Source organism: Echeneis naucrates, chromosome 13 (genome assembly GCF_900963305.1).
Source record: "Echeneis naucrates chromosome 13, fEcheNa1.1, whole genome shotgun sequence".
Lineage (NCBI taxonomy): Eukaryota > Metazoa > Chordata > Actinopteri > Carangiformes > Echeneidae > Echeneis > Echeneis naucrates.
The window spans coordinates 18,898,941-18,924,298 of NC_042523.1; the positions used below are offsets into that span (position 1 = coordinate 18,898,941).

At 40.2% G+C, this 25,358-nt stretch overlaps 2 protein-coding genes across 2 annotated transcripts; both read left to right on the forward strand.

Moving 5' to 3' along the window:
* The first annotated feature begins 101 nt into the window (after positions 1-101).
* On the forward strand, positions 102-3,994 carry hmgn1a (high mobility group nucleosome binding domain 1a). The gene is made up of 6 exons (XM_029516796.1): positions 102-349; positions 1,516-1,545; positions 2,509-2,538; positions 2,643-2,681; positions 2,801-2,923; positions 3,036-3,994. The coding sequence occupies exons 1-6, from the start codon at positions 335-337 to the stop codon at positions 3,102-3,104; spliced, it is 306 nt and encodes a 101-aa protein (XP_029372656.1). The 5' UTR covers positions 102-334; the 3' UTR covers positions 3,105-3,994.
* Positions 3,995-5,655: 1,661 nt separating this feature from the next.
* brwd1 (bromodomain and WD repeat domain containing 1) lies at positions 5,656-24,997 on the forward strand. The gene is made up of 44 exons (XM_029516794.1): positions 5,656-5,903; positions 6,026-6,084; positions 6,212-6,241; positions 6,491-6,550; positions 7,302-7,452; positions 7,635-7,733; positions 8,752-8,912; positions 9,137-9,358; positions 9,603-9,703; positions 10,397-10,467; positions 10,652-10,752; positions 10,857-10,897; positions 10,977-11,078; positions 12,163-12,316; positions 12,439-12,573; positions 12,909-13,037; positions 13,219-13,367; positions 13,449-13,525; positions 13,721-13,951; positions 14,117-14,300; positions 14,393-14,483; positions 14,592-14,678; positions 14,771-14,841; positions 15,593-15,818; positions 15,953-16,069; positions 16,198-16,305; positions 16,484-16,608; positions 16,938-17,020; positions 17,298-17,409; positions 18,121-18,182; positions 18,291-18,446; positions 18,604-18,724; positions 18,885-19,010; positions 19,107-19,173; positions 19,432-19,482; positions 19,720-19,845; positions 19,947-20,099; positions 20,264-20,424; positions 20,650-20,822; positions 21,121-21,246; positions 21,398-21,580; positions 21,671-21,988; positions 22,170-22,307; positions 22,399-24,997. The coding sequence occupies exons 1-44, from the start codon at positions 5,867-5,869 to the stop codon at positions 23,784-23,786; spliced, it is 6,663 nt and encodes a 2,220-aa protein (XP_029372654.1). The 5' UTR covers positions 5,656-5,866; the 3' UTR covers positions 23,787-24,997.
* The last annotated feature ends 361 nt before the right edge of the window (positions 24,998-25,358 follow it).

Genomic DNA, 25,358 nt, shown 5'->3' on the forward strand with positions numbered 1-25,358 from the left:
TGCTGCCTCGACCTTAAAGCCAATCGCTGGGAGCAAGGGGCGGGGGTTCACTCCTCCTGGTAGGTTGGTAGGATCAGGGATAAAATATACCGAGAGGGGGATCCAATCCGGTTTGAGCTAGTTCTGGTGCTGGTCCGACGTCTATAACGTTTATACATTAAGTTAGAGAGCTCACTGGAGGTGCTGGGCAGAGGTGTAGGACTGACTCACATTTTATTGAGTTTGTTATTGAGCTGTAACAGGCTGTGTTGTCCTTTGTTTGTTTTGTTGTTGTTGTTGTTGTTGTTGGTGGTTTTTTTTTTTTTTTTGTCTCTGCTGTACAGTCAAAGCAACAATGGGAAGGAAGAAAGTAAGTCAAAACGTGGATTGTGGTGAATGTACAGTATATTTATTGACGGGTGTGGGTGGGGGGGGGGGGGGTGAGGGGGGGTTGGCTGTGTTTTTTATTATTATTATTATTTATCTCGTTACTGTGTATCTTTTCCACACTGCATGGGCTACAGTGTATCCGTATGTCCGCTCTCTGTCCACCTTTGCTGCTCTCAGGTCTGTCGTTTGAGCCCTGTTTATACTGTTGATACAGGGAAGTGGCGCCTTTTTACTTAGCACAGTGCAGCATGCCGTTTCATCGACCAAGTTTGAGAATTTACATGGTCTCCTTCAACGACTACTGTGATCCAGCTGCTAATAATAATAATAATAATAATAACAACAACAACGCGGATCTGGTTTAACAGAGTCCTCACCGTGTCCGGAGATCAAACAAAGGGGTGTAACCAGCGTCGATGTACAGGTTGCCATTTCTAGGAAATTTCGTGCGTAATAACCGCTGGATGTTTGAGAGCATCGTGGGTTGGACACGCTGTTTTTTTCGGATGGATGGTTTTGTTTTGTTTTGTTTTTTTTACTGAGGACATATCGAGCTGTTACATGAGCAATCCCAGCCCACACTGTTGAGATTTTGACCTCTTGTCTGTGCACACTGTAAAGCTGGTGCGCGTCACCCTTGAGGTGTACGCTCTTTTCTTTGGAAGCGTCATGGCAGCTGATGTATCCTCGAAAAGACAGCGACACATCTGGCCGTCTTAACCAGTTGCTTGTATGATCAGCACACAGGGGGGAAGTTTGCATGAATCAACATCGAGGTTTATACCTCGTTGGAAAGTTTAAAAGAACAGGCATGTTGACCGTTGTTGATGTGTGGTTGCGCCTGTGGAGCTGGAGCTTCTCCTCCTTGAAGTGGACGGACCACCGTGTCTACAAAACAGAAAAACGCGTCTGTCTCTGTAACGATTCGCGTCAGTGTGGCTGAAATAAACTTAAACTGTCTGAATATTTTTTTCAGTCAAATTACAAACGTGTCAGACTCCTCTCCTCGCTGTAGTGTTGCATAATTTCTTTTTGACTTAAGGGGAGGGAGAGGTGCCCATCCCCCCATTGCGTTACACACCCACTCAAGAATGGTTGTTGGATTTGGTTTATTAATTTCTTGTTCCCTTTCTTTGTTTCCTACAGTCTACTGGAGAGGCAGATGCGGCTGCAGAGGTTAGTATTAATGTCATCTCTTGGCATTCAAACTGACCTAAACAGCTGTTGACATCCAAACTGATAGTCACATGAACATTTTGTTCTGATTTCCATCCAGGGGAAAAAAATGAAGGGTTTGGTTCGTAGTGATTGGTTAAGTACCTAGATAAGTTCGGGCCATTTCGTTTACAATTCAAGCAAGTCAATGAGCTTGTCAGCATACCTTGTCAGTCAGTGGTTTTTAGTGTGCTGGTATTATCCAAACCTGGTCACAGTATTAGGTTTAAAAACTGCATAGCCTCTAGGGGGCACTGATTAAAATGGGCAACTTTGCCCTTTTAATTAAAGTGCCAAGACTCTGGAGGCCTCTGCCATAATCCTCACAAGGCCACAATTACCTTTGGGTCCATAGTGTTAGCTACAAATCCACAAATGCCATGCTTTCCCTTTGTCCCAATTATTACCAATAAATTCATGAATGAGCATACAAGGAAGCTGTTCATTAATTTTTCAATCTTAGATTCTACATTTTTAAATAATAACATTTGGTTTATTTCTGAAGCCAGGGTAGCTACATATTCACCTGTAATTATTGTGTCGACAAGTATAACATTTTAACTCTCACAAAAAGAAACTCCATAACACATCCAACACCCTGTGTGTTACAGTTTGACTCACTGTCTGTAGATCAGAAGTTGTAAGGATTGTTGTGCGTACTTATACTAATTATATGTTATTTTATTTATATTTAAAGTGGTGAACAAATTGATTTATTTATTAATTTCTCCTGTATGTGCCTAAAAACTCATGTCGAATCACTGAGTACTTCCCTCTAACACTCATAGTAACACCCAACATTGAGTAATATTTGTTTCCCCTTCATTTTATTGGAAAACAGTGTTGTGATCTTTGTGGATTTTATGACTAGTCTGTTGATACAAATGATGATGATAACTTGTCTTTTCCTATGTCTTTCTTCAGCCACGGAGAAAGTCTCTAAGGTTGTCAGAAGTGAGTTGCATAAACCCAGAAATGGTCATGTCACAGTAAATTAAATCACTTCTGCATTTTCTTGGCCTAAAAGGATGAATAATTATTTGGTATGTGTGTTACAGAAAGAGACACAGCCAAAACCACAGCCAGAAAAGACAAAGGTAAAGCAAGAGATTTTCCCTTCACGCAAGAGCAATATATCTTAAAATTCTGTGTTACTGTCACGTTATAAGATTCAACTGCGCATTTCATGTTGTTTGGTTTGTTTTGGAAATGGTAGGCACCTCCCAAGAATAAAAAAGTGAAAGAGGCTGCAAAGGCCAGGCCGGAGGAGAAGAAAGAAGAACCTCAGGAAGAGAAAGAAGAGGCTCCAGCAGAAAACGGTGAAGCCAAAACTGAAGAGGTATGGCGACTTTGCACTTTCACGATTCTTTCCACTTTCGGTCTTTGTTTGCATGATGGCCATGTTCGTAGAGAACAAAATGATTAAGCATATTTTCCTCATCCCCCAACAGGCTGCAGCAGCAGATGAGGCAGACAAAAAAGAGGACAAGACTGAAGAGGAGGCTAAAGCAGCAGAGTAGTAGCCCCTAAAAACTCAGTTCCCAGTGCTCCTTGTACCTCCTTCCTTGTACAATGCAGAGAATATTTTTATCTATTTTCATAAGACAACAGTGTTTTTAGGGATGCGACTGCAGAAATGCATTTTTAAAAATACTCCCAAATTCCATTCAGTTCATGGCTTCTGTGAAGGGAGAGTTTGTACTTTGTCATTGTACTTTTTTTTTTCTTTCTTTCTGGCTTCTGTTTTCCTTTAGATTACAATTTTCTGCATGACAAACAGTCATGTCTGTAGTGGGGTCCAAAAGTTTCTTACGCAAGTGGCTTCAGATTTTTGGATTCTGCTATATATCAGGAGTTTGATGTTCAATTCCAAGAGAGTTCACCTGAGACATTCCTGAGGCATCTTAAGGGATTTTGTGACCTGTGCTGTTCTGGAATCAAATACATTGTAATACTATGTTTTTGATAGGGAATAGGATGATTGAATGTTTGAGGGTTGTGTCCTGCGCAAAATAACATCTATTCACAACGTTCACTTTAAAAATTTTCACTAGTACTGGAATTGGTCATGTTGATTTTATTTTTATTTTATTTTTTTTATGCAGTCTGTGATGGTACATTTCAGGACAGAGAAAATGATCCATAATCTCAGCTGTGCTCAAAACAACATGCATTACAGAGATAATCATACTTGCTGTGTTTATCCTTTGTGGATAACTGTATTTTCATTTAAGTAAAAAAAAAAATGTATATTCCAGTAATTTGTGAATATATTCATTGTGGTTTGGGGATTTCTTTACTAATGTACAGTTTCACCTTTTTGAAAAAAAAAAACAAAAACAAATAAAATGTTTTCTTTGTTATGAATGGTATTAAATGCCAATTAAAATGGGAATTTCTTCTAAGTGTTTATTTAGTTTGGTGATTGACTGATGACAAATTTTTTTATCTTTGTTACCTAAAGTTATTTGATATTTTAACTTTTTTAGGTAAATACATTCCAAGGAAATTTATAGAAATACAGTTTTCCTGGTAATTCATTTTGGCTATTCCATTTTGTACACAGTGGATTGAAGATATTTGCCTTTAGCTTGTAATTTAAAATACTGAGAACAGTAAAATATGATCTTTAGGTGAGGTCAAGCCCTTTCCATGAAAGTCTCCACTCATAATATTAACAACAATGCCATTCTGGGTTATTCTCATTTGCACATAGGCTATTGATGAGATATGAGGTATTCTCTTAATTAATCTGGCTCCATAAAATAAATCTTTGGTGCCCTTGGGGTTTCCCAGCCCTGTGGTCAGATGGACTTGTTTAGGACAAGAATGCTAAATTTCCTCACAAACCTCCATGTTACCATCAAGTTCCAGTTTAATAGAAGGCCAGGAGTCAAATGGGGCCCTCCAGCAAGACTATTTGCTTTAGAGATGAACTTTTCAGTTGCATATTTTAGTTTCAAGCAAGACCTATACACGAGGAAAAAAAACAAAACTCAGTCGCAACGATTATAACCTCAAGATGTAATGCTGACCCCATGATAGGTAGGTGTAACACTTGGTCAATCTTCCAAAAATTATGAAATCATTTTTATTCTTACATGAATCACATGCATTTGCATGCTGAACCATGAATGTGACTGAACATGCACTCAAACTCAAAAGTTTGACGCTGTATCCATTTTCTAGTTTGTATAGAAGTTTACAAATTTAAGAACAGAAAGGTAAGACACAGGGCAGACAGATTCGAACATGGATTCATCCAACAACGAGGTGATGAGCCATAGCATATGAAAAGCAGAACAGGACAGTCGCTTCAAATCATGGTAAGATCAATACAGACTGAAGAAGCTAAACCCAGTGAGGCTGGTTCAGGGTGACCTGGAAGGCAAAGCAAAAACAAACTGCAGGTGTATTACAAAAAAACTTTGTAAACTTTATGATTTCCATGGATGTCATGAGTTTGTTTGTTGGGCTCCCATAATTCCCTATTGGTGTATTTTTGTAACGTGCTAATTTCAGAAATACTGATACATTAACGTACAACTGTAAAAACAGTTTAGCAGGTTTTAAAAAAAAATTAACAAATTAATATATTAGTATCAAAGAAGATAAAGCACTTATATCACCTCTGGGTATTACATAGCAATCATTCAATAACATTATTGCCTGTATTTTTATTATTATAATTTTTTTTTCTTTTTTCAGTAACAAAAAAAAAAAAAACTAAACAAAAAGATAATTTAGGGGATTCACAATGAAACAATCGTCCATGACGTCATGTTCAGGACTCACGACCTTGGTCGCGTGAAGGAGGGAGGGAGGGGGGGGCGTTGAATTGTCGCTTTCTATTTGATTAAATGTAAATAAATATATATATATCTGGGTGTGTGTATAATTATTTCTTTTCTTTTTTGTTTTTTTTTTTTTTTTTGGTTGTTGTTTTTAAGCGGTGCCGGGAGTCACCTCAACGGCCGGCTTCACGCTTCAACCAATGCAAATGTCGGCAACCTGCTAGCTAACGCACAGTCTGGTCTTTTGTTGGAGGGCGCTCCTCCCCACCCCCTTTTTCCTGTGTTGCTCCGCTGTGGCGGAAGTAAGTCGACTCGCTGAGGCCTCATCCTTCCAATGGCGACTGCAAACAGGCTGAATAGAAAGCGGGAGCAACCGTGGAGGGGGGTCAGAGCTGTGTAGCCGAAATTAAATAAATATATCATATTTTCCGTGGTGCACAAAGTTAGCCCGAGGTTTGTTTCTCCTCGCCAAAATCACGGCCGATTCAATGGCCAAAAATCGGAACACTTCGCTCCTTGAGTCGGGTAAGCCGTAGAAGTAAAAGCCCAACTGATAGCTCAATTTGCGGTACGGTTCGTGCTAATTGATAGCTTTGACTGTTTTTTTTTCTTCTCTCACCGTTCTTTTCAACACTGTTCAATTTCAGAGCTATATTACTTGATTTCACGTTTTCTAACAACGGGTCCATGTCGGAGAGCGGCTGAGGTGAGCTGGCGTGCCTTTTGACTGGCACAGTGTTGTCTTTGAAAACAGTTGATTAGCTCGTTGAATAATGGAGCTCATTAACAGAGACGGTCTGGTCTGAATCGCCCTCTTTTAAATCCATTTGCAGGTCCTGGCGAGCGAACTGGAGGAATATCAGGTGTGTATCTTGCCGTCTCTGCTGCTTGTTGTCTGCTAGCTGCTACCCGTCGGCGTTGACTGAGCCTGGGTATCAAACTTGTCTCACTCGTGTCGACTTTTTAATGCCTGTGTACGTCTCACCCGTTTGACATCACCCGGGTTTTACCAGCCAAAGGTTGTACCTCCTGCTGTTGACTGCGCTTAACAGGGGGAGGAAAAAAAAAAAACCCAAAACAAAATAAAAAAAAACCCTCTTGTTTTTCGACAGCTCTTGCCCAGGAGGCTGGACTGGCTGGGAAACGAGCATCCGAGAACATATGAAGATGTGGTGAGATCTAACTTCGGGCTTGTTATTGTCTTGTGACAGGGGACCCTGTGCCCATGCTCGGGGCTTGTTTACGGTCTTTGTTCTTTTTCCTCCCGGTGTTGCTGTGTCATACAGTTCAGTTGGGTGGACTGACGGGGGGGTCACAACTCGACCCCATCGGTCTAATTTAATAGTCTACTGAGGGGATGTCCGCTGTGAAAAACGGCGATTTGAACGGAGGGTTTAATATTATTTAGCCCCGACTGTTGTACTGCAGATAGGGTGGGTAGTTCGGCTGCTTGCTACGTAGAGACGGCTCCGCTGGCCAATCAGAGGCCGAGCTAAGCTGTCTCTGCCTTGTTGTGCATGTGACCGGCGCTCTGATTGGTCCGTAAAAAGAGAGCGTTTTGCATAAGAAGCCCCGCCCCTCAGCGCTGGGAAGCACATGAAACAACCAGACACCCCGTCAGACATTTATTTTTCACAAAACTGCAGCACCACGAGAAGTCACAAAATTACCTGTGTTATATAGTATGAAATAATATAGATGTCAGCAAACGTAATCTAGGTTGTCCGTTTTTCATAGGTGTTGAAGCAAAAGTAATACAACATAACATTGGGGATTCCTCTTTTAATTTAGCAATGTTTGTTTGGTTTGTTGTTGTTGTTTTTTTTGCATTCTGTATGTGAGAAGTATTACAATGATAGTTTCAGCAGTTATGTGCATGAACTGTCATATCATTACTGTGTCTTTTTTTTTTTTGTTTCACAGGTTGCAGCCAACAGACATATTGCACCAGACCATTTGCTACGGATATGTAAGCAGATTGGACCACTTCTTGACAAAGAGGTGCCATCATGTGTTCCAGGTGTACATTCTCTCCTGGGGTCTGGAAAACAGTCAATGCTTAGGACACCAAAAGGTATAAAGAGTCTCTGAACTATATCTCTGAACAGAAATCTATTTCAGGGTTAAATCATAAATGCCACTTCCACTGATGAATAATGAGATCGTATTACATAATCTGTGGATAGTTTGCGCATTCTGTGTTTCATCTGGCAATCAGCTGAGTCACTCTCTGAACTTTCTGTTTTCTTTTCTCAGACTGTGACAGTGTGTGGTTTAAAGCTTCATCATATGCAGCCCTTCACAGGGGCAGACCACCAGAGAGGCCTTTGAACTGCAAGAATCCTCTACCCATAGGTACTTCTGGCCTTGTTCAAGTCCAATTACAAATGGATGTGTTGGGATTTGTTACCTGTACTTTGCATTCTTGGTATTAGTGGTAAATGTCTCGGCCAACTAACAAAGCACGTGACAGGTTTGCTGATTGACTAACTCCTGCATATTTACCCATTAAAAGACTTGCAGTAACTTATACACTGTTCACACAGTGTCATTCACTTTGCATAACTATCATTGAATAATACCAATTTGGTGCACTGCAGTGACTTGGCCAGATTGTGTGCCGTAATGCAGCCTGTTGCACTGCAGCGTTTGCTGGTATTAATATGGCACTGTTCATCATTTGTTTTAAGGGTTATTATCAAAAAGAATTCTGATACTTAACCTTCATATTCTTAGTGGCTTTCCAGTCATTCCTCTTTGGTCCCGCAGTCAAGGCATTTATCTTACGCTCACTGCTGCACTGATTCGTGTTATGCCTATTTGCACCAAAACCTGTCATTCGTCAGCGAAAATACGACACATGCATTTTGTTGATTAAAAATGCTATTGATGTTACTCAACTGTTTGTAAGATACCATTTAGAAGGCATGAACTGCAATTTATCCCCATTATTATATGCTTAAAACAATTTCATCTTGATGCAGTGATATGGTTTGTGGTTCTGATATTTTCTTGTGTTCCATATTAACAGATACACACCAGATGAATTTTACTTCAAAGCTGCAGTGATATTGTTATTGTTTACAGATTGGATTGAGTTCGGGATGGCAGTGAAATTTTGTTTGATTTAAATCACGCAATTAGTTTAAAAGGAGAGATGAAGTGCCTGAGAGAGACAAAGTGTACATTTGCATACTTTGTTAGGCCCGAGAATAACGTCTTGTATTTCCATGTGTTTCCTTTCATTCCATGGTTATGGTGCCCACATAAGAGTAATTACATCTCACGCCCACTGTGCTTGTGCTGAAGCAATTCCTGGTGCAGTCCTGTAATGTCATCATACTTCTAATGATTGGCATCTTTCCGTCAACAGTGAAGGTGCATCGTGGAAGAGAGCTGACAGGAGTGCATCGCTTTAGCTCCATCAATCCTGTCAGCAACTATGAGCGTATGCGACTGCATAGGCGGATCCTTGGGCATCTGTCTGCAGTGTACTGTATTGCATTTGATCGCTCCGGTCTCAGGATCTTCACAGTAAGATGGAATTTGTCAGCACATACGCCCCACTCAAAAATAAATCCTTAGTAAATGTGTTAGGATGTAAATTTTGTGCTTTCAAATATTAACATGGAATTTTTTTTAGATACAACATACAATTTGACATTATTAGGACTGAATTCATGTTGAAGTGCTAGGTTATCTTGTTAGTATTTGTCTGCTGTTGTATGGACATAGAAACTATTAATTCTCTTTCTCAGGGCTCAGATGACTGTTTGGTGAAGATTTGGTCTTCGTTTGATGGAAGGCTTCATTCAACATTGCGAGGACACTCTGCGGAAATCACAGACTTGGCGGTTAATTATGAGAATACACTGATTGCTGCGGGAAGCTGTGACAAGACCATCCGTGTATGGTGCCTTCGTACCTGTGCCCCTGTGGCTGTGCTGCAGGGGCACAGTGGATCCATTACCTCCCTTCAGGTAACAGATCTCTTTTTCTAATATACCAATATGCAGTAATTTTCAGTGAGCTTTTTTTTTTTTTGTTGTTGTTGTTATACAAAGGAACTATTATATTTAGGAATGAAATAAGTTATTCCATCATTCTCTGATTGCTAAATTTTCTGGGCCAACCCTACCAGATTTGACTGGATTGGTGTCATGTAAATTAGTCTGAGAGAATTGGGATTAAATTCAGATTTTTTTGATTGTTTTGTGGTTCTAGTTCTCACCATTTGCCAAGGGCTCAAAACGTTACATGCTGTCCACTGGAACTGATGCTACTGTCTGCTTCTGGCAGTGGGATGTCAACAACATCAACTTTAGGTGATTGCTGCTTGTTAAAAAACAGTGTGTGTTTTAGAGGTTTTTCTTCACAAATATTCTGTCGTATAATGTGTAATGTCATCAGTACTATGTGCTGTAATATAATCTTTAAAATATCTTAAGGAGCAAAAACATTAGAAGAGCATAGAAAACACAAACACTAAAACCAACCCCCCCCCCAAAAAAAAAAAAAAACCAAGGTGTTTTTGTTAACAATTAAACAAAAAGGCAAACACATATTGTCTTGAAAGGGAGTTAAATAAAGCTGCTCTCCAAACTGTAACAAGCTATACGGTTGGCACTGAAAAAACAAGCTAAACTGGGTTGACATCTTTTTTTTCAGATTCACCACTGCAGCTACACTTGTACATCACCTACATGAGACCATGTTGTGGCTGACTGGTCTATGAAAAGTACCTAAAAGTGTTAACCAATTAAACTTGTAAGATATTAAGACACACTTGGACTTAATGGGTATAACGTGACCTGGAATGTCAAAGTATGTGGTTGATCTTAATCTGGCAAAGGAACGGTAACCTGGCACCTAGCCTGGTTTCAAACACATCTGATATCCTGAAGCTGAAATGCCAGTTAGATTATATAATATTTAACTTTTTGTTGAACGATTCACACATGACACTGCAACAAAATGCCCCTTTCCTGTTACTTAAATTGTCTCTACTATCCTTAAAGTGATCGGCCACACAAATTTACCGAACGGCCCAGGCCAGGAGTTCAGACTGTGTGCTCCTCATTCAGTCCAGGTAATGAGACACTAAGTGTGGGCTGTATAAAAATTCTACTTGTATTCAATTAACCTGTACATAGGCTGTTTAATGTTGCTCAGCATAGCACAGTTCTCAGAATTATCTTCTAGTTTAGCATAAAAGACATACTGGGTAATTTTCTGGGTTAAACACTTAAGCTTTTACTTATTTATTTTTTCAGGTGGGATGTTCTTAGCAACAGGAAGTACTGATGATGTCATCAGAATATATTACTTGGGAGGCGGGAGTCCAGAAAAGATATCAGAGCTGCATGAGCACACAGTAAGGACCCATTTAAGGGAAGGTTACATAGACTTCCATTTGAAAATCCAGAACAACACAAGCATATAATGGCCACTCTCCGTATTTCTGTTATCTCCCCGTAGGACAAAGTTGATAGCATCCAGTTTTGCCACTCAGGGGAAAGGTATATATGCAATTTCACCATGGATTTATCTTTGTAGTTAGTAGTGAATTGAATCTAAAATGTCATTGTTCTGGCTCAGGTTTGTCAGTGGAAGTCGAGATGGAACAGCACGAATTTGGAAGCTCCATCAGCGGCAGCAGTGGAGGTGCATCTTGCTCAACATGTCTGCCACTCTTCCAGGGTAAGGACCAGTTCTGCAGTTCTCCTAAATTCATATGAAAATGATCTTAAAGTGCTGTTGTATTTTGCTCAGTAACGTTCTAACGAAATGTGGAGATGGACTGAACAAGCAACAGGATACGCAAGAACAGCATTTGCTTTAAAAAGGCTTTGGAATGTTTGTTAAATTAGGCACGAGTACTTGCTGTCGAGGGCACCTCAAAGCTGCCAACATGACAAAGTGAACCAGATGCTGATGTCAGCTGTAAAATCTGTTTCCCCAGATGTTTTTATTTATTTATTTATTTTTTGCTTTGTAAATCCTAGGCCTGTCATTGGTTTGTAAAGCATTCATTAACATATCATGAAGACTAATCATCATTTCCAGTAATGCTATAGAATTAAATTTGTATTCATATTAGTATTACTAAATCAGCAAATAAACCAAAGTTTTTACTTTGTTTTTACCATGAGACAGCTCCGCTAAATGGACAAAATGGACATAGTGTTGCAGTGCCATGCTTGAAATTATTTGAATCATCAATTTTTCATTTAATTCTGTCATTCATACAGAATTCATATGTGCAGATTATGCTTGGACAACATGATTGAAGTATGATTACAAATCTAACCACACCTTCACTTGGCTTAATTTTTTTTAAATGCATGCGAAATGTTGTTTATCACTGAGAGCTTGTCTGACTTTGAAGAATACGAGGAGGCTTTGCAGTTTGTTAAATTTGCTCATCTGCTACATGATGTAGCTGAAAAAGGCAATCTGATGCAGCTGTTCTGTTTCAGACTTGACCATTATTTGTGGTAAATCTGATTGGATTAATCATAAATGAAATTGCCGACTTCATCCTCAGTAAAGTGAAAAAAGAAAAGACAAATATAGATGAAAATGGTGTAGAGAGAGAGCTGGCAACATGTTCCTTGCAACAGGAAACAAAGGCAAAATTTGTCGGAAATGAAGGCTTCATTACTGGAAAGACTTACATCATCGGATACAAGCTGCCAGTTATTTCACTGCCATTTTTGTTGAGTATAAAGCTGCAAGTGCAGGAAGTGTGTTTTCTAATTTGTTTTTTTTTTCTCCTGTTCAGTGCTGAAGCAATGACTGAAGAGGAAAGCTACTTTAAGCCCAAAGTTACCATGGTAGCGTGGGACCGCCATGACAATACAGTCATCACGGCTGTTAACAACCATCTCCTCAAAGTGTGGAACTCCTACACAGGGCAGCTGCTACATATCCTTAAAGTAATGTGCACAATGTTAGGTTTAATTTAGTAAATTATCCAGTATAGTCACAAAAAATGTATTTAACGTTCACAGATAACCTAATTTGGAAACCAGAGACTAATCTGAACAATGTTTTTAAGGGCCACGAAGCTGAGGTGTTTGTGCTGGAGCCGCACCCTTTTGACCCCAGGATCATTCTATCTGCCGGCCATGATGGGAATGTCTTCATCTGGGATCTGCTGCGAGGGACAAATACACAGCACTACTTCAACATGGTATGCTGTCACAGCAGTATCAGAATATAGCATTAACAGTTGTGAACACTTCAGTTGCAGTAGACATTGCTGACAAACAAATGATGAAAAAGTATCTAAACAAGACAAGCCACGATACACAATGTGGCAAATATGGTAATAAACGGTATTCTTTTTGTATGTCCTCTGCAACAAAGGATCCGAAGGAAACAGAATGTAATTTTATTTTTTCTCCTGCAGGGTCTGAAAAAGTAATTCATGGATGTTATAATGCTGTATTGGTATTTGGAGGGTATTGTTAGAAATGCCTTTTTTGGATTTTCAATACCTCCACTCATTTTGTTTTTCTTGTCCAGATCGAGGGACAAGGTCATGGAGCCGTGTTTGACTGCAAATTCACTCCTGACGGCCAGCGTTTTGCCTGCACAGACTCTCATGGCCATCTGCTCATCTTTGGCTTCGGCAGTTCTAAGCCGTATGAGAAGGCAAGAATAAATTGCACTTGTGCGCTCAAATTTTTTCCACAAATGATTCATATGTATCCATCTTAATCACCAGGTAGAAATGCCATTAAAGACAGTTGTTGTTTTCTGTTTCATCGAAACGAAAGCATCAAAAGTGGCCACAGTAACCTTATCTAGCGTCTTTCTCCTTGTCTTCAAACAGCTTCCAGACCAGGTGTTCTTTCACACAGATTACAGGCCGTTGATCCGGGATGCCAATGGATATGTGTTGGATGAACAGACACAGCAGGCACCTCATCTCATGCCCCCTCCCTTCTTGGTGGACGTGGATGGAAACCCCCATCCACCGAGGTAGACATGAGTGTACTAAGTAAAATTTTGATCTTCCATTGTTTGTTAGTTGTTGTTGTTATATATATCATATTTCCTCAGGTACCAGCGTCTTGTACCAGGGCGGGAGAACATTTCTGCTGAGCACCTAGTTCCTCAACTGGGATATGTAGCTACAAGTAAGGCATTCATTTAATTAGCTCTTCTAGATAGATTTTGAAACCATATGAACTAAAAAATCCCTAAACCTTAATTGCTTTATCAGCTCTCAACATGTAATATGTCAAGCATTTCCAAGCCTGCTATATATACCTGCCCATTATGGAGTTCCATCCACTCATACTCTTAGTTTCCCTACTTGACGCTGTATTCAGGTGATGGTGAGGTGGTGGAACAGGTGATTAGCCAGCAGACTGCAGAGCACGAGGAGGTTGCAGTGAGACGCAGCAGCCTCCTGGATGAGGCCATTCGACAGCTCAGGGAGCAGCAGGACAGGCAGAACCAGCCTGGGAGTGAACCAATGCAGGTTGCTGGACCAGGACCAGCGGGACAAGTTGGGGCACAGGGCCCATCCTTGGCACCAGCACCAAGCACACCACGCAGAGGTACCAATTCAGCACCATATCCCCATTGGATTGTTTTAACTGATGTATTGATTTTATGAGTTTTTGGGAGGCTGGCTGTTTTTGGTAGTTGAGGACAAAGTCCTGAAAATGCTGCACAATCTCTTTCAGATATTTTTCTTTTTCCCCTTAACTTTGTCATTGCAGTGTCTGTTAATGACCGAGCAGATGTGCAGTCACCCCCTAATGTGGGTCTGCGCCGCAGTGGACAGGTGGAGGGTGTCCGGCAGATGCACCAGAATGCTCCTCGCAGCCAGATGGCTACCGAGAGAGACCTTCAGGCCTGGAGGCGCAGGGTGGTGGTGCCGGAACTTGCACCCAGCATATACAGGTAGATACCCGAGATAAAAGTTTTGCCTTTTCCCAGCCACAGCTTTTTAATGATGTTTTCCCCTTAATTTTAAACATTAATTTGTTTTTCAGGGACCAGGAAAACATCAGAACAGCCAAAGGAGATGCAGAGGTGACTCTTTATAATGCAAAGAAGAGGCGCATTATCTACAGTAGCTGTCGAGTAAGTCTCACTCCTATACCTATTTTGTGAAATTTCATTATGCACTGTATACTGTGCACTTCATTTTACTTGAGTGCAGCTTGAATTTGATCACATATGAATCCACAGGATGATTCTGATGACGACGTGGTTGAATTAATTGACTTCTCATGTGAAGAAGGAGAAGAGACTGCAAGTTCGGAGGGACGTTCAGAGGTATCACATTCCTCACGGTTCTGAGACTTTGGCAGTATTGCAAGGACTTTTTCTTTTTAACTGGTTTCTCTCTTTGTTATGAATTTGTTCAGGACAATGAATTGGATGGGAGTGATCTGGAGTCCTCCAATGACGAGGAGGAGTGGAACAGTGACAGCTCAAGGTATAAGCAAATACATGGTTAAATTAAATAGATATAGTATTTATGCCAAGGTCTCCAACTACAAACTAGAAGTTTGTGCATTCACTATTCAAAGTTGTATGGAAGGCACATTCTGTTGGGGAGTAAGTTATTTTTAATTTGCTTGAAGTTGTTGAAAGCATAGGTCTTCAACAGGGCGTCCGCGGAGGTACTGCAGCGGGGGTCACAAAAATTTTGGTTGACTTTTTTTTCTTTCTTTTCTTTCTTTTTAAATGTAATACAGCTGTTCTTTATGTTCTTGGGGATTACGGGGGAAAGATTCAGGGCTCAAACTGTGATGTAAAATATATTTATGGGAGATAGTGATCATAAATGGCAGTGGCATGGCCACCCCACTGTACCTTGCATGTTCAAAATAAAAACATGAACCTGTGTATTATACACAGGTACATTATACATGGCACTATAAGACCAGTTTAATAGAAAACACAATTTTATACACAATATATATAAGCAGGGGGTCCCCGCTCCATCTCTCCATCACTTTGGGGGTCCTTGGCTTGGAAAACCCCTGGTTTAAGCATCGGATAACACTTTGCTCACATAAAAAGAAAGTATTAAATGCAAAGTAATGACTGTGAAATTGAAACATTGTGTTACTGCTATATGTTGTCTTGGTGGGCCATCTACACCTACCAGGTACCCCAAACAGGTTGCCTGTTTTTATCTGCATAACTTAAAATTATAATTCTTACTACTTTTGATTGGGCAGCCACACATCCAGCGAGTACTCAGATTGGACGGCAGATGCTGGCATCAACCTGCAGCCCTCCACTCCCTTGTCATCACGGAAACGAGTGCAGCGTAGACTCAGCACTTCAGAAGAGGAGGAAGAAGAGAATGAGGAGGAGGAGGAAAAGCAGCAGAGTGACGAGGAGGAAAAACCTGAGAAGAAAAGCAAAGAGAAGGCTAAGAAAGCAAAGAACAAGTCACCCCGGGTGAGTTGTTAGGCATAGATATTCCACTCCTGAGATTAGTAATGCATCAGTGATGCATCACTGTATGAACTGTAACAGGTTAGTCATTTCCAGTTTACTCTTTTAACATAATCCTTTATTTGTGCTTTAATCAGCGTCCAAAGGTCAGACCATCCATCAACAGAGAAGTGTCAAATGAGTTCAGACCATCACCATGGATCACAGATGTCATTCCTAGGAGGTCTCCTTTTGTTCCCCAGATGGGTGACGAGGTATGCACTAACACTAGGGTCTGTGTTTTTACAGTGCCATAGCCTTTTTTTTTGGTTTTATATGAGATCTTTGCTTTTCTTTTCTTTTCTTTTTTTTTCAAAGGTCTAATTCTCTGTGTGTTTTACAGGTGATCTACTTTCGGCAGGGACATGAAGCCTACGTTGAGGCTGTGAGCCGCAGTGAACTGTACCCCATCAATTTAGACAAACAGCCCTGGAAAAAAATGGAACTGCGGGTAAGACAAGGGCGAAATGGAGATAAATGGAACAATCCACGTAGATTCTGGTGGGGAATATTAATTCTCTAAAAAGGAAATTTCTAATATAATCTACGTTTAGGTCACCAAAAACACTGTAGGTGAAGGTAATCTTGGAAATGTAAATTGATGGGAAAAACTGCTGTCTCATTTCCAGGACCAAGAGTTTGTGAAGATCACTGGGATCAAATATGAAGTCTGCCCTCCAACTCTTTGCTGCTTGAAGCTGACTCTTATTGACCATGGCACTGGCAAAATTACAGACAAGTCATTTTCTGTCAAGTAAGCATCATAGTTTGATTAACTGGCTATCTGGCGAGAAACACATGGACCATTCTTCTTATCAGCCCACTTCATGAGCTGAATGTATTTGTTCTGTGGAAACAAAGTGGCTGTATTTGTGTATTGGGTGGCATTTATGATGAGGACAACTTTTTTTCAATGTTTTTAGGATTAGATTTTGGGATTTTGTTTTGAAATACTGACAACATTTCTGTTGCTGCAGTTTGTTTTTATAAAATTGAGTGTTGATCAAAACGATTCAACATCAGTTTCACAAAGACTAATAATCTTTGTTAGTTCCCCGTTATAATGACTGATTTCTCCAACAGGTATCATGACATGCCAGATGTAATTGATTTCTTGGTTTTGAGGCAAAGTTATGATGAAGCACTCCGTAGAAACTGGCAACCAAGTAAGTTTCTTCACCTTTAAGAGATCTGATGTTTTAATTTTTAGGGGATAAAACTGATTTAACTGATAAAACAGGTCAATCTGTTTTTATCAGTTTTAAATATATAAATAGCCAAAGAGGTTAGGTGCTAAACAGCAACTACTAGTATTCATGTGGAGACCCATGTCTCTGTTTATTTATGTTGGTCCTGATGAATAAAAATATTTATTTTTTTACACCTGCGTGAATGTTTTCCTCCTCCTGAACTTGGTCATATTTAATATGTTCTCTTTTGCAGATGACAGGTTTCGCTCAGTAATTGACGATGCCTGGTGGTTTGGAACCATTGTTTGTCAGGAGCCCTACCAGCCAGAATACGCTGACAGTCTCTTCCAGTGTTTCAAAGTCAGGTGGGTGAGACACGTAGTTGTCAGGACAGATTACATTAAGGCACCACCACCGATACGTCATCTGTCTGCTTTGGCTCACTGCGGCTTTGAGAAAATAATGTATTTAAATACATTTTATTCTATTAATTTTTTTTCAATGTAATAGTTATGATTCTGAAGCTTTAGGTGATATTGTAACATTGAAATAAAACTTTTGTCAATCAAAATATGCATCCCACCTTGTTGGCGTCACTTGTTGCCGACAGGTTGGTGGCTTATTTTGAGCTCCTGGCCCTGGTAAGCTAACCATGGATGCGTCCAAAAAAAAAAAAAGTTTCTGAGGAAAAGAGAACACAGTTCTTTTATTTCATAAATGCAACAAATTACAGTTACATATACATACCATGACTGCAAGGAAACTATTATAGTTATATTATATAACATTATAGGAGTCAAATAGGTTTTGTGGCTCCAGGTGGGTTTTATTTGGTAGGAATTGCACCCAAATTGCTCTTTTAATGCTGAAGGTTGCTGACCCCTGGTCATGACTGATCAGTCTGCCCCCTACTGGTCATGAGGAATCCTGACAATATTGAAAGTTTATTGTATTTATTAATCTTTGTTTTGTTACAAACATGTTTACCAATTTGTCATGAAAAAAAAAAATAAAACAGTAAAACAGGTCAGTGATGCAGATTTGATGGACCAGTTGAATTTCTGTGTTTTCACCAGATGGGACAATGGGGAAACTGAGAAACTGAGTCCCTGGGATGTGGAACCTATTCCAGATGATGGTAATAAAAACATTGTTCTTGTTTTGACATCCACAGTACTGTTGTGTACTCCATAAAATGGTGGTTGGGGTTTATTGTAAATTGAAGTTGTAAATCTCTGTCATGCAGCCCAGCAGCCGGAAACAGAGGGAGGTGGTATCCCTGTCACAGCAGATGAGATGAGCGAGTTGATGTACAAGCCTCTGCCTGGAGAGTGGGGGGAGAGGAGCAGGGACGCGGAGTGTGAACGCGTCATTGCTGGTATCGACCAGCTCATCGTCCTTGGCACGTACATATGCCATCACTCATTTTTTCTCCGTAATTTTTCTGTCCCTGTGTTATTTTCAGTCAGACACTCAGATCAGGGTACATGCAAGTCCATTTAACCCTGGATGAACTCTTTGCTGTTGTAGTAACAAATTACTTTATGCTTCTGCTACAGAGATTGCAGCTCCTTTCTCTGGTCCTGTAGACTTGGTCCAGTATCCCACCTACTGCACTGTAATCGCCTATCCTACTGATCTGGGAACCATCCGACTGCGACTTATGCACAGATTTTACAGGTCAGTCTGCCAGTCTTTATTTCTTGAGCATACCTGGTGATGCACAGTGATAAGAGATGCACTGCTGACTGATCTGGTCTGTGTTTCTCATTTGGCTAATGTCTTTGAGATTTTGATAATGCTGCATTTACTCAACTTGGTGCCCTAACCCCGTCCACAGACGCCTGTCAGCCTTAATTTGGGATGCCAGGTATATTGCACATAATGCCCGCACTTACAACGAGCCAAGCAGTAAGATTGCCCACTCTGCAAAAATCATCACAAATGTCCTCCAGAAATTTGTCAAGTAAGTTCTTGCCCTCTTTACTGTATCCTGATTTAAGAATTAAAGAATTTCTTGTGTTGAATCATGTCTGAAACATTATTTTCTAAATTTCCTCAGTAATCCAAGCTGCACAGATATCATGGAGATTTACAATGCTGTGGAAGAGATGGATGATGATGAAGAGGTGACTGTACCTAAGCAAACAGCTTACATCTGAAATTATTAATACATATATACTACATATTTGACATTTTAATAATAGCTTTATTTATGACAAGCAAATGCAGATATGTTGCTTGTTGTACATCAGCAGAAGAGTTAGAATTGAATGTTCAGATGTTTTTCCGTTTTAGTCAGTCTACGAATGGACTCAACAATGGAAAATCTAATTTGCAGCTCATTGATCGCACTCAAGTAACCAATATTTCATTACTTTCTATAGGATGAAGATGCAGAAGCACCAGGAACCTCAGCTGGACACCGGTTACGTCAGGTAAATAGAGTATATATAATATTTAATACATAGAATTTCATACTAGAAGACTTTTAATTTTGATTGGTTGGTTTTAAAAACAGTCCATATTCAGAATGACCAAACACTCCCCTGATACATGTTTTCTATATCTATAGTGGAAATGAAGATGACAGCGTGGGGACAAATTGACTGGCATTGATTCAATATTGGTAGCATGTGTTAGATGTGTCTTTTCTCATTTCCTTACACGTGCAGCGTTCTGTCGAGGTGGTGCCAGACAGAGATGCCTGGAAGGAGCAATGCAAGAATTTGCTCAACTACATATTTGAGTGTGAGGACTCAGAACCTTTCAGACAGCCTGTGGATCCTGAAAACTATCCAGTGAGTTAAACAGCCCGACATTAACAAATCAGCATCTATGGTTTGGAATTTTGTGCTTTGGAAAAGATTGAGTCTAAATAATGGTTTGTGTGCTTGTCCAGGACTACCATGACATTATTGATACACCAATGGACTTTGGCACAGTGAAAAGAACCCTGGAGGAAGACCACTACGAAAACCCTATAGAGCTTTGTAAAGACACTCGCCTAATATTTGCCAATGCTAAAGCTTACACACCCAATAAGCGCTCCAAGGTAGGACTAAATGACACCTGTAAAATCACTATTAAACCTCCACTGCGTTCATATTTCAGATTTTAAGCACTACATAGTTTTTCGTTTGAAAGTTCTAATTATTTTTTATATCTGTTCCCTTTGTTCCATTGTTAATATCTCTTTTTTTTTTTTTTTCTTCATAGATTTATAGTATGACCTTGCGGCTCTCGGCCTTCTTTGAGGAGCAAATCAGAACAATCATATCAGAGTACAAAACTGCTGTCAAGAGCAGTGATAGGCTTCGTCGCAGTCAGAGGTTCCGCAAGAAAATGCAGCAACAAGATCAGCCCACCACCACAACAAGGTCTGTATGGGTTGTGCCTCTCCTCAGCTCACTTCACAATTCAATCATTCAGTATAAATACTATGTACGCCATCTAAAGTAAGCACGTCATTTACATTTTTTCCTCTAACATACACTACATAAAACTGTAGAAAAATGTCCAGTGTTGTTTAAGTGTCTGACCATATAGAGTTTCAGGCTCGTATGATTGCGTGCCACTGCCTTATTTATTCTTCTGTTCTCAAGTCAAAAGAGGGCTGCAGTGAAAACTCAGGAAAAAGTGGAGTCAACAATAGTGACCAAATCTACCTCAGTCAAAGTGTCTGTTCCTGAAAGAGCCAGAAGTCGTCGAAGCAGCAGCTCAGGTCACAGCTCCTCAGAAGACGACTCAGGCTCCAAAGCCGCCTCATCAACACCAGGTACAGAAGAGATTTTAGCTGCTAATGGGATATTTGTACTTGCATTATAGTAGATTGTTCAAAACATAAATGTACATGTGGTTTGTGCCAGATTTGTCTCCCAGTCCAATTGCATATTATAATTGTAATAGATATCACGTGACGTCTTCTGAATTATTATTACAATAACCAGTCATTTTAAATTAATTTTCCCTGTTGTTTTACAATCTTAAAGTAAACACTTCCATAGATAAATTTTTTGTGTGTTCATGATGTGTTACCACATTGCTCAGTGGTTTGGTTTTTCTCTATTATTCAGATTCGGAAAGCGAGAGTGAGCCAAGTGAATCAGAGGAGGAGAAACATCCTGGTTCCTTAAGGCACCACCAACGCAGGCAGAAAGGAAGAGTTACAAGAAGAAATGCTGCCAAACAAAGGAAAAAAGGTAAGGAATATTTCTGCAGTTAAAATTAATTTTTTTAAATATCACGCCTCGTATTTAGATTCGGAGGACAAAATATGCGACCAAGTTGAAAACTGAATACTTTTTAAAAGGAGCAAAAATGATTTTCGTGCAAATATGATATTGTTGGCAGTTGCAGAGAGTGATAGTGAAGAAGAAGAGGAGGAGGAAGAGGAGGAGAGTGAAGGGGAAGAGGGTGAGGACGGAGGAATGTCCTCCCAGTCTTCGGGTCATCGATACCCCAGCAGGATGAAAAACAGCAGCAGGAGGACACGGCTAACCAGAAACAGTGCTGCTGCAGACAGGAAACAGACAGGTACACACTACAGACCCAACCCGCTGGAACCTGAAGGCCTGTCAATCACAGTATCACATTTAACAACAGTCTCTGTGGCTTGTTTTACAGAGGGCAGAGTCGAGATGAATGGTCACAGCAGTAGATCATCTCAAAGGGAGAGACGTCACCACCAGGAGTCCGACAGAGCCACATCCCAGGGCTCTGACAGGGAGGAAGAGAAAGTCACGGCCCGCAGGTCTCTCAAGAGAAAGACAGCAAGGGCAGCTGTAAATAAGATCAAACTCCTTGAAGTGTCAGATGAAGATGACGAAGAGGAGGAGCAGACAAGAAGGAGCAGCAGCCGCCTCCGCCACACAGCTCGGGCCAGCAAACGCACTGCGGTGATTGAAAGCAGCTCAGATTCAGATGGAGAACCATCAACACGGGGTAGGGAAATTCTTTCCATTCTAAATATTTAACTCAAGAATTTAATTCAGAAGGAGCACATTCATCGAAAAACCCTTGATAGAGCTTTCAAAATGTAAATGTTGCCTTTTCATGTTTCAAGCAGTTCAGAGTCAATTTATGATCCTTTTTTTTTCTTGTTTTACTACTGTGAATACAAAAGAATCCGGCCATGAATCCACAGAGGATGACGATGGAAATGACAGTGATGCTTCATCATCCTCTCATAATCAGCAGAATGGCAACACTAGGCCCACCAATCAGAAGAGATCAAAACAAGCTACTAAAACGAAGGGAAATGGTAAGTAATCCTGTTATCACAGCCACTTTCTTGGAATCCTGATGACGATATGTCAAATAAGTTGTCTTTGTTTTCTTTCTTTCTTCTGCAGATAATGTGTCGTATGTTAACGGACACAGTGCAAAACATCAGAAGTCTGACAGCAACTCAGAGCAGGAGGAGAGTTATGGAGAACCTGAGGAGGAGGAAGATGATGAAGAGGAAGAGACAGCCGTGTCTCAGAAACCTTCAAGAAGCACAGTAACCACTCCAGCGAGGAAAAAAAGGATTACAAGTGAGGAGGAAGAGGAGGAGGTTAAGAACACTGAACGCAGGACCACACGACACAAACCTCCTGTCAGCTCAGATGAAGAGGACAAAGACCACAGTTCCCAGAAACACCCACACCAAAATGGAAGAAATGTGGAGGAGGCAATCCACAAGAAAAAGAGTAAAGTTTTGCCATCAAAAAACATAGATAAACAAAAATCTGCCTCAACTAATAAACTGGATGGTGCAGAATCAAACGATTCTCCAAAGAGATCCAGGTCAGGAAAGAAAAGGCTGAAAAAAGATGAAGAAAATGAAGAACAAAGTAGTCAATCCAGTGTGGAATTTGAGGTGGAAACAAAGACAAAGAGGTCCACACGAAACAAGAGCAAATCTAAACGGCCTCATGGCAACATCTCAGCTTCCGAGAATTCTGAGCAGGAATACAAGCCCAAGAAAAAGTCAAGGAGGAAATGGTCCACTGGCACATCAGACGAAGAGTCGGAGAACTCCGATAACACATTAAAAAGATGGCATAGTCTCCGAGCCCTACCAAAAAAGAAATACATCAGTGACAACTCTTTGTCCGAGGAAGATTCTACATCTGTGGGCCAGGCTAAACAGAGGAACGGCAGGTTTAACGAGAGAGAACTTGACAGAACCTTTTCCATCGAAACCAGGAATCAGTCTTCCAAGAGAAAACGTGTCTCCAATTCAGACTCTGAAGATGGGGTGGAGGACAGAGAGACGGCGTCAGTGTCCAGGAACAATAAAAATAGCCGGTCAGGCTCCTCAAAACGTCCCAAAAGGCAATCCAAACTACAGGATGACGACAGCAACAAAGAGGACACCTACTTCCAGTCTGAGTCCAGTGAAGAGGAAGATGTTCGTCGATCAAGGAGCAGGAAGAAGAACTTGAGGCAGCCAAAACACAAACGAAAGGAAAGCTACAGCAGCAGTAACCACACTTCTGACTCAGAAAGCAAGCAGTCGTCTTCAGCCTCTGAAAACTCATTTGCCAGCTCAGGGTCCCACAGCAGTCCAAAGAGGAGAAGTCACAGACGGTCTGTGACCAGTCAAAGGACTGCCAGCCGCCAATTAAGGCATCGCCGACAACGGGCTGCCTCGGAGGAGGACAGCGACGAATCATATAGCAAATCACAGCGAAAGACACGTGTGAACACCCGGAACCGGGGGAAGCGGACAGTAAATTATCACGACAGTGAATGAAGGACTTAGCGGCTGGAACTACAGGCTTTAGAGGAAAAAGTGAGACGGACATTAACTGGAGACCTTAAAGACACTTGATGGCCATGTTATGGTAGTAGCACTGGAGTCCTTGAGAGAAAATGCTGTGAATCTGTTTCATTCAGGGATATTTATATTTTCTATGAAAAAAAAAAACATGTTTATTGATGTAATACAAATTCAAGCATTTGAACTGCTGGTTTTCACGAAAATACAGAGCAAAATACCACCTCCATACTGCTTGTTGTGATCGGCCAGCAGAGTAACCATTCTGGGGAATCTTGTCAGCTTGGGTGCTATCTAATATACCTCTGTTTAATCAAGCATATTGCTGGCTTGCACTAAGATACACTGTAATGAGGTATTTCATACACTAGTTTTGCATTAGAAACTCAGGGGTCAACTAAGTTTACTGTAGTCTCAGACATGCAGTTGTTTTTTTTTGAGCTAAGGTAAGGAAAAGAAACAATTCCAGGTCGGCAGATGTCCAAGCACACTCAGTGGGACAGAAACAAATCCATGTTCAGACTTTTGGCTACAGCACTCCTTTGTAAATCCACACACTTAATGCTTGACTGTATTATGTTTTTGATATGAGCCAAATGAATGAGTATGATTTTTTTTTTTTTTTCTCCCCCATACATTTCTTTTTTTTTTTTTTTGTGTTATATTCTGATGAATAGATGTAAATACGTAATTGGAATTGACATTGTCTCAAAGCAAAGGGTTGATCAGTCAGTAGCAAAGCATTAATTTAAGTTTAAGTTTTTCAGTTTTTTGTTTGTTTGGTTTTTTTTTTTGTTTTGTTTTGTTTTGTTTTTTTTTACATTTAACTGCATTGTCTTGCCATATGTCACAAATTGGTACCTTTTTGCCAAGTACAAGTAACCAAAAGTACTTATTGCAAAATACTGTGATTTCTCATATTGGGAAGACCTTTAATTGTTGTCCTGTGTTATGTACTTTCAGTATTAAATTCTTTTTCAGAGTTGACTTAAACATTTTGCCAGTCACTTGGTTTAGTTTTGTTTATGGGGAGGTTTCTAAATAGTCGCTTTATGACATTTTGCTTAATGTTTTTCGTACTACACCTTTAATAAACAGATTTCACAGGAAAACTATTAATGCAATGTGGTTGTGGAGTGCAATGAATGAGTTATTTCTCCTATTAATAAAGACATAATTTCAAGGTGGATTCTTTGTTGAACTTAATATATAGCAATATGTGGCTAACATCAGCTTGATCTACCTGGAGATAATTCTGCAACATGTCAAAGTGTTTTTGTTGCAGTCAGGTTGTAGAAGGTGTTGACTATTTTCTTATGTACATATGTTGAGGTACCAGTTCTGCTTTCTCAACAGTCTTCATTCCCAATTTCAGGATGTCATTTTGGTCTTTTCTCAGTGTAGATTATTCTTTACACATCTTAAAATTCGTGAGGTGAAATTTACATTCTGTGTTTTCACTCTTGTAGCACCATGTTGCCTGCTTTTATTGTGAAGGGTTTACAAAAGAAGCTCACCCTTTTATTGTGAAGCAACCTAACGTAACTT

Coding starts and splice junctions, on each gene's coding strand:
- brwd1 (XM_029516794.1), top strand. CDS start 5,867: ATGGCCAAAAATCGGAACACTTCGCTCCTTGAGTCGG. Junction 9,359..9,602: donor GATCCATTACCTCCCTTCAG/GTAACAGATCTC, acceptor TTGTGGTTCTAG/TTCTCACCATTTGCCAAGGG. Junction 19,483..19,719: donor CTGGACACCGGTTACGTCAG/GTAAATAGAGTA, acceptor TTACACGTGCAG/CGTTCTGTCGAGGTGGTGCC.
- hmgn1a (XM_029516796.1), top strand. Junction 1,546..2,508: donor AGGCAGATGCGGCTGCAGAG/GTTAGTATTAAT, acceptor GTCTTTCTTCAG/CCACGGAGAAAGTCTCTAAG. Junction 2,924..3,035: donor GTGAAGCCAAAACTGAAGAG/GTATGGCGACTT, acceptor ATCCCCCAACAG/GCTGCAGCAGCAGATGAGGC.